Here is an 8,833-nt window from a genome sequence, read left to right as displayed (position 1 = left end):
GTCGAAGATTTGCTTTTTGATTTACTCTTGGCTAGTTTGCTCTTGGCTAGTTTGCCCTTCTTCAATGATAGTTTACTACCCTCTCTGTCCCTCTCATTGTCTTTCTCTTTCTCTTTCTCTTTCTCCTTAATCATCATTTGACAGCACAGTGACAAGGTTTCACTGGGGCATTTTGTCGAACAGGTAAAGGGCACTTCTGTGTTGTTCCTCTCTCTGCGATGCAAACAGGGGTATTTGGCCCAGCCATCGAGCAAAACCCAGCTGCGGGCTTCCACTCCACTGTGAATGGTGCCTAGACTGTGTGGTGGTCTCTCTCTGTGATGGTTCTTTGATTTCAGCGAGACTAGTTCTTTGTATAGTAGCTACCTGCTATCTAGCCCAACAAGCACTTCTGCACTTCTCAAGAAATTGAGCTCCTAAGCAGTTTCACTTCTGGCATCTTGGTAAGGGTATTACGATCACATTCCCTTAGGACCAGAAGGAGTATAGATAAGATATTTGAGGGGAGGGAAGAGGGAGAAGAGTCTCTTGGGGATGAGCTCGAAGTTGCAGTGACCTAAGTTGTTAAGCCTAGATTGGCTTGTCTCCAACTGATAAAATCATATGACTATAAGTATCATATATTAATTTTATGGTAACTCATGTTTTTCTAAAATAGAATAAAAAATGGCATAAATTAGAATGAAAGGACATGACTACAGATTTACTGATAGCAGCAAAACTCAACGCCCAACGCATGAACAGAAAAACACAAAGAAGCATAAGATGACGCTTTTTTTATTTTTATTATCAAGAGAAAAATTAATAGCACTTAAAAACCATATATGATTCCGATGAATACAAGCAGGACAAATGGTGAGGGGATGTAGGATGGATTAGAAGCTGAGGTCGAGGTTGGAGTCACGACTGGTCGAATACCAGGTGTTGCTTTTGGAGCTACCAAACTCACCGGCGGAGATGCTGGTGTTGTTGTGTCATCAACTGGTGGTGAAGCCATTTCTGCTGCTTTTGAAGCTGCTCACAAAACAAGGGAATTAAATCAAGAAAATTAATGCCTTAATTACATTAATTAGAGCTACGATCATTAACTTTAGAGTCTTAAAATTAGTCAAGGTAAATTGGCATAGACACCCGATTATTATAAAAATAAAATTAAAATATAATAAATTGAAAATTGCGACAAGTATTTGTGTACATTACCTGTGGGACTAAAAGGAGCAGAAGCATCAGGTGAAAGAGGTGAGCTAGTCGGACCAAATTGAACTGGACCTGCCAATTTTCAAATCTTTTTTAGCAGACTTTTTCATTTTAATACTCTATTATATTACGTAACCGGACCATTTATCACTCGTTTGGAAAGTTGAGTTAGACTTGGTTGGAGCTAAAATAATCATAAAAAGGCAAAATAAGTTTTTTAGTCTCAGGTTAAAAAATTTCACATCTAAATCATAATCATTTTATTTTTTTTCTCATAAAAGTCAACAAAGCCAAAAAGCCTATCCTAAACAAAATTTTTTAATCTCAGGCTAAAATAATCAAAATGTCAAACGAAGGTTCTGTGTTTTGGGCCAACTTTAATAATTTGATCTATTTATTTTTATAATTTTTTTTTAAAATTTTCAATTTAAAAAATTAAATTAATTTAATAATGATAAAATGGATGACAAAAATGATTTTTTAAAATATATTGCTCATTTTTTAAAAAATAAATATTATCAAATCATGTGGGTGCATTTATAGGATAAATTTGAAAATTTTCACAAGTAATCTAACGGACGGGACCATTGAGCCCAGTAGATTGAACGTGATGGAAGTATGGATATGTGATATTTTATAATATTATGATTGGTAGAGAATGTAGGTAGGTGAGTATTATGTTGCGTGATTGAAAAATCTGAGAAAGCATATTTAATAATGATTGATTAGAAAGTACAGATACGTGATACTGTGAAAATATTGAATAATTTTCTGAACTTCACGGATGTGATTTTTTTTTATCTCGAAACTAGCGCACTCCTTATGTAATTCAGGATATTCAATTATTTACGAAAAAGTTAAGGAGCGGAAAAAATTATCAAAATACATCGTATACAGATATGTACATATATATACTTCAGATTAGAAGTGGAAAGTAACCACAGATTTCGTTAACTTCCCGGTGGTACCTGGAGCTGGTAGCGGAACACCACTAGCTGCAAAATATAAAGAAATACATGATCAGAAATTAAACAAGTCTCAATATGATCACTAAATTAACAAATTAATCATTGACAGAGGATGCAAGGCAAAAAATGTTGCACAAAATATCCCTTAACTAACACAAAATTTTCACCTTTGCATTGAAGTGGTAAACCACCAGAACTTTTACATGCTTGCGGGAGTGAGATTGCCAGTGTTCGATTAATGGGCAGTGAGAAAGGGACATTCCCGGTTACAATGAGACAAGCGCAATCCATGCTACCGCTCATGAGAGATTTCACTGCATCGCAACACCCAGTTGCCGGTGAAACCCCGCTGCTGCTGCTTCCAGTGATGTAATTCAAGCATGGGGTGAAGCTGCTGACCATTGAGGTTGTGCATGGAGTGCCAAGCTGCCCCTTAACTGAAATAACTAACATTGCTGCAGATATTATTGCAATGAGTGAGAGGAAATTTTTGGACCCTTCCATGAGTTTTGAGGAAAAAGACCAAACAAATGGTGTTGAAGGAAAATTGGATGGTATTTCCTGGAGGGTTTGAGATGGATTTGGGATTGATGGAAATGTAGATGATATATAGGAGGAGGGGTTTTAGAGATTTGGAGGGAAACAGTAAGGTAGATTTGAAGTGGTTTTTGGAGCTGAACTACTTTAACTAACCTGAACAAGTAAGGGAATTTTTGTGGACTGATTTGAGTTTATAAAAATATAGGTGTTCCAAGTTAGGTGTGTTTGGCATGACAGTTATAGATTTTAATTTGTCATCTACAAGTATGTTATTAATTTAATGATTCAGTCATTGTCCCCTGGTTTAGGTTGATTCATGACATAATTTGGTATGTCATTCCTGTCCTAACACATAACTTTTCTTATTTACAATACTAATTAGGAAAATGTTACAATATTATGGATTTGATATCAAGAAAGATTTATTTGGATCAATCAAACATGTATCTTGTTTGTTTACAAAACAACCCTTGTTGAACCCAATGAAAGAAAGGAAAAGAAAAGAAAAAAAAATAAAAAAAGGCAACCTGTAATTTTTGTAGTTTGTCTTTTATGTTAATTGGCCCTTATAAATCTAATTGCATTAATTTGACTCTTAAATTTTTCACACTGTTAATTTAATCAAATTGATAACTCTCTTTAGAAATTGGACTAAAATCAATAGGCGAAATTGCTGAAGATTAGCTCTGATTTACCAAAATCAACAATAACTGCTAATTGACAAATGAAGGAGCTGAAGTTTTGGGCTAAAGATTCAGCCACGCTACTCCATGGTAGGGTGGCTGATCTTCAGATCTTCTTGTTGGCTATTGTAAATGCTATCAGTGGCCTGTCGGTGGCCTGTTGATGGCTATGGAGACTTTGGCTCTCCTATTGTATCTATAAAAAGGTAGTAAATGGAAGAGGTTCAAGTGTAGTGAGTTAAAGAAATAATACAGAGAGCAGAGAGAGAACAAGAGAGTTTGTAATTCTTTGTTCCAATGTTAGTGGATTTCGCTGCCCGTGAATGTAGGCGATTTGCCGAACCACATAAATACTTGTGTGTTCTTTGCTTGTGTGTTTGTGTGTGATTATTTTCTAACTCCTAGGCACAACAAATTGGTATCAAAGTATTGTTGTGCAAAAAACAGAGCAATTTTCTGTAATTGAAAATTTCGAAGTTGTTAAAATAGAGTTTTTAGCTGACCAAAACGACTACCTCAATGAGAGGAGTTCAGACTCGGAAAGCTCAACCCAAGAGGACGCTTTACGCGCTTTCCAGAATTATGCCAGAGACTTGCCCAGAAAGTTCAGACTGGTGAAGAAATAGAGGTTGAAGAAAGCAACCTATTCAAGGCTTTAAGTATTCACTTGTGCAACAATACAACACGAGTTCCCACATGGCAGAGTGATTAGAGCTTTCGTCCCAAACCTTGAGATCAAGGGTTCAAAACCCTTCACAAACAAACAAATTTCCAAATTATTTTTAGAAGCTACCACGTCACTATCACATCAGTGCCACGCACTGTCACATGATTCGCCACATCATCAACCCATCAGCACACGTGTCCGCCACGTCATCATCCCAGTCAGCCGAAAAATTTAAAATTGGGAGGCCCTAAAGTTTTGGGAAATTTTGTTTCAGTCCCTGATCTTGCTAAAATTGGAATTTAGCCCCTGAAACTTCTATAAATTACAAAAAGGTCCCTGAAGTTCTATAAACAAATTTCCAAATTATTTTTGGAAGCTACCACGTCACTGTCACATCAACGCCACGCACTATCACATGATCCGCCACATCATCAACCCATCAGCACACGTGTCTGCCACATCATCATCCCAGTCAGCTGAAAATTTTGAAATTAGGAAGGCCCCTAAAGTTTTGGGAAATTTCATTTCAGTCCCTGATCTTGCTAAAATTGGAATTTAGCCCCTGAAACTTCTATAAACTGCAAAAAGGTCCCTGGAGTTCTAGGAAATTGTAATTTTGGCCCCCAGATTTGGAGAAATTTCATTAAGGTTCTTAGAGAGGTGGAGAAATTGCTTTCCTAGCTAAATCAATCATTCCTGACACTAGAATTGGGCATAGGGTAATCCGAACTGCCCAATCCGAACAGGTCTGCATACAAATGGGCTGTTTCGCAAACACAATGCAGCGAATGCGATTTGGAATATGACATTATTGCGGATTGCAGGTTTAACCCGCCCGCACTTAGACTTTCTTTTTCTTTTTTTTCAAAAACCTGAACCATTGATTTTATTCATCCTATCCTAGATGGGGTTTGTGAGTTTGCAAATATTTTTATTTTATTTAATGGGTTTGAATTGGAAGAAGTTTGACAATAATTTATTGTTATTTTATTATTACATTTTGGATGAATATAAAAGTTAATGAAGAATTATTTTTAGGTAAGTTTAGGATTTTAAATGATTTTACTTTTATTGTATTGTTGGGTAGTGAATGATTTTGATTACTATTTAGTCTAGGATTTAGAAAGATGTGCTTGTATTAGTTTATGATTTTATTTAAAAGTTTAGGATCTTAAATGATTTGCTAGTGTTAGAAATTGATTTTGTTGTGTTTTTAATTTTATAAGTTTTAATTCATTAATTATTAATGTTGAGCATTTTAGAAAATGGGGGTAAAAGGGACAAAAATAAATATTTACAAAACAGGAAGAAAAAAAAAAGGCTCACAAATAAATTTTTAAAGAAAAAAGTCCAATCCGCAAGCCGTCCGCACATCCGCGAATCATATCCGCACAAACTGCAAACCGCATTGCGACCTGTTACGAGTTCAATTTTTCCCAAACCACACATATACGGTAGGTCCAAACTGTAAACCGAACCGTCCAAAACCGAACCGCGAACACCCCTACCGGACACAATCACAGATTCTATTTTTTGAGATTCAGACTAAAAGTTTGAGCGAAGTCTTCGAGAGCTTAGAATTTGTCGTGTTCCAGGCATTTCAAGCATTCGTTATTGTTTGTAGTGGAGATTATTGAGAAGAAATGATAGAATCTACAGAGATGAGATCAACCGAGTCCACAAATAACCCAGCAACTACAAACAGCTCTAGGCATTGGACCCCAGTGTCCCATACTAAGTTCGAGATAGAAAAGGTTGATGGAAGCAGCAACTTCGATATTTGGAAATGCGAATTAAAGACATGCTTGTCCAGATAAACCTGCATTTCACTCTAGGAGACAAACCAGAGAGCTTGAACGAGTTTGAGTGGGAGAAAGTTAATCTCTGGCTTGCAGTTCCATCCAACTTTGCCTTGCAAATGAGAAGAAATACGCCTTCACAGAATATGACACTGCAAATGAGCTTTGGAAGGCACTCAAAGACAAGTTCATGACAAAGAGCATTGAGAACCGGCTTTACTTGAAGAAGAGGTTGTTTCATTTCGACTACAAGAAATTTATTTCGATGAATGTTCACCTAAACAATTTCAACAAAATTCTTGCCGATTTGAAAAACCTGGATATTCAAATTGATGATGAAGATAAAACACTATTATTGTTGAATTTCTTGCCTAACACATATGATCATCTCACCACCACTTTACTGTATGGTAAAGAAAAGATCAAGTATGTTGATATTTCAAACGCCTTGGTAAATACTGAGTTCAGAAGGAAAGATAAGTCTGGAAACAGGGACTCAGCATTAGAGGCATTGACAGTCAGAGGCAAGACGAATATATAGGGCGAGGAAAGTCTCGCTCAAAATCCAGAGGGAGATCATCAGACAGAAGACGTCTTGCAGAAGACGAGTATGCTTCTTGTCGCCAAAAGGGACAATGGGCAAAAGATTGTCCCAACTAAGATAAAAAAGAAGAAAAGATGAACATTGCACTAGATAGAGATAATAGTGAAAGATCAGCTTTCACAGTTTCATCACTTGGCTATTCTGATGAATGAATTCTAGATTCTGGATGTTCATACCACATGTGTCCTAACAAGCAGTGGTTCTCGAGCTTACAAGAGTTCGATAGAGAAGTTGTGCTGATGGGTAACAACCAAGCTTGCCAGACAAAGGGGGTTGGAACAATTCGACTGAAGATGCATGATGGAACAATCAGAATTCCCGAAGATGTTCGGTATGTACTGGATTTGATGAAAAATCTCATTTCAGTAGGAGTTTTAGACTCTAAAGGTTATAGAGTAACTGTGGAAGGTGGAGTCCTCAAAGTTGTACGATGAGCATTTGTTGCAATTAAGGATACTCGGAAGGGAAATTTATATTTTCTAAATGGCTCTATAATCATAGGGAGAGTGGTTGTCTCCACCAGCTCAGATGATGATGCGTCAGACACTTCCAGACTTTGGCACATACGCTTAGGGCATACTGGAGAAAAGGCTTTACAAGGGTCAATAAAGCAAAGCCTGTTGAAAGGCACCAAGACAAGGAAGCTTGAGTTCTGTGAGCATTGTATATTGGGCAAACAAACAAGAATCAAGTTTAGTACTACTATTCATCATACCAAAGGGATTCTAGATTACATTCACACCGATGTATGGGATCCTTTCAAAAATGCTTCTTTGGGAGGTAAACACTACTTTGTGTCGTTCATTGATGATTTCTCAAGGAGAGTATGGGTTTACACAATGAAGCACAAAGATGGGATGTTAGACATATTCCTTATATGGAAGAAAATGATTGTAACCCAGACAGGCAAGAAAATCAAGAAGCTCAGATCCGACAATGGCAGCAAATACACATCATATCCTTTCTTTAAGGTTTGCCAAAGCGAAGGGATAGTGAGGCATTTCATAGTTAGTGGAACACCACAGCAAAATGGAGTTGCAGAACGAGATAGTGAACATTTCATAGTTAGTGGAACGCTACAGCAAAATGGAGTTGCATAACGCATTAGTGGAGAAAGTTTGGTGTATGCTGTCACATTCAGGATTGAGCAAGGCTTTTTGGGCAAGGCATTGAACTATGCTCGTTATCTTATCAATAGACTACCTACTATAGCATCAGATGACAAGACTCCCATGGAGGTATGGTCAAGAGCGCCAGCTACTGATTATGATCAGCTACGTATCTTCAGATGTCCAGCTTATTTTTATGTTACAGAATCTAAGTTGGATCCTAGAGCCAAGAAAGTTATCTTATTGGGCTTTAGTGACAGTGTCAAGGGATACAGACTCTAGTGCCCTAAATCAAAGAAAGTTGTCACTAGAAGAGACGTTACCTTTGATGAGTCTACAATATTAAAGCAGCTAAATCCTCAAGAGAATGGAGAAGCGTTGAAGAAGTCAATCTAAGTGGAGTTTGAGACTCCGGCAAAGACTATTTAGACAGTCAACAATTCTGAAGCAGTTTCAGCTGATAGCTTTGAAGAAGATCCTGAAGAGAGTTCAGATGAGAATGAAGATCCATTTCAAGAAGCCCCACAATAGTCAGAACCCATTACAATCAGAAAAAGAAAAAGGGTTGCTAAGCGACCCGGTTGGATGGCTGATATGGTAGCTTATGCATTTCCAATCATTGATGACAATATTCCGTGCACTTTTAAAGAAGTCGTGTAGAATACAGAAAGCATCAAGTGGAAGGAGGCTATGGATGAAGAGATCAGGGTCACTTCACAAGAACCAGACTTGGGAGTTGTTGTAACTTTTAAGAGACAAGAAAGTAATTGGGTGTAAGTGGGTTTACACCAAGAAATAAAGCATTCCAGGTAGAGACAACATCAGATTCAAAGTTAGATTGTTAGGTAAAAGCTATGCCCAAAAGGAAGGAACAGACTACAATAAGATATTCTCACATGTTATGAAGCACACGTCTATTTATATCTTGCTAGCTTTGGTTGCATAGTTTGTTCTCGAGCTCGCTCAACTCGATGTCAAAATTGCCCTTTTACAAGGAGATCTTGAAGAGGAGATATACATGTCCCAACTAGATGGTTTCAAAGTTGCTGAAAAAGAGAATTGGGCCTGTAAGCTAAACAAATCGTTATACAGGTTGAAACAATCCCTGAGATAGTGGTACAAGCGATTTGATCGGTTCATGACAGAGAAAGAATACATGAGAAGTCAATTTGATCATTGTGTATATTTCCGAAAGCTTCCCGATGGTTCCTTCATCTATTTGCTCTTCTATGTAGATGATATGTTGATTGCATCTAAGAGCAAGGT

At 37.3% G+C, this 8,833-nt stretch overlaps 1 protein-coding gene across 1 annotated transcript; it reads right to left on the bottom strand.

Moving 5' to 3' along the window:
* Positions 1-761: 761 nt before the first annotated feature.
* On the bottom strand, positions 762-2,917 carry LOC114317640 (non-specific lipid transfer protein GPI-anchored 16). Its single transcript, XM_028264406.2, has 4 exons — positions 2,333-2,917; positions 2,166-2,192; positions 1,201-1,269; positions 762-1,014 (listed from the first exon to the last, which is right to left on the bottom strand). Exons 1-4 carry the CDS (start codon positions 2,667-2,669, stop codon positions 812-814), a joined length of 636 nt encoding a protein of 211 aa, XP_028120207.2. The 5' UTR covers positions 2,670-2,917; the 3' UTR covers positions 762-811.
* Positions 2,918-8,833: the final 5,916 nt, after the last annotated feature.

This window comes from Camellia sinensis, chromosome 14 (assembly GCF_055761805.1).
Source record: "Camellia sinensis isolate YWXY chromosome 14, ASM5576180v1, whole genome shotgun sequence".
In the NCBI taxonomy this organism is placed as follows: Eukaryota; Viridiplantae; Streptophyta; class Magnoliopsida; order Ericales; family Theaceae; genus Camellia; species Camellia sinensis.
The sequence above is the reverse complement of the archived record's forward strand: the minus strand, read 5'-3'. Positions and strand labels throughout refer to the sequence as shown.

Coding starts and splice junctions, on each gene's coding strand:
- LOC114317640 (XM_028264406.2), bottom strand. CDS start 2,669: ATGGAAGGGTCCAAAAATTTCCTCTCACTCATTGCAATAATATCTGCA. Junction 1,270..2,165: donor TGTTCCGCTACCAGCTCCAG/GTACCACCGGGA, acceptor GAAAATTGGCAG/GTCCAGTTCAATTTGGTCCG. Junction 1,015..1,200: donor TGCTCCTTTTAGTCCCACAG/GTAATGTACACA, acceptor TTTTGTGAGCAG/CTTCAAAAGCAGCAGAAATG.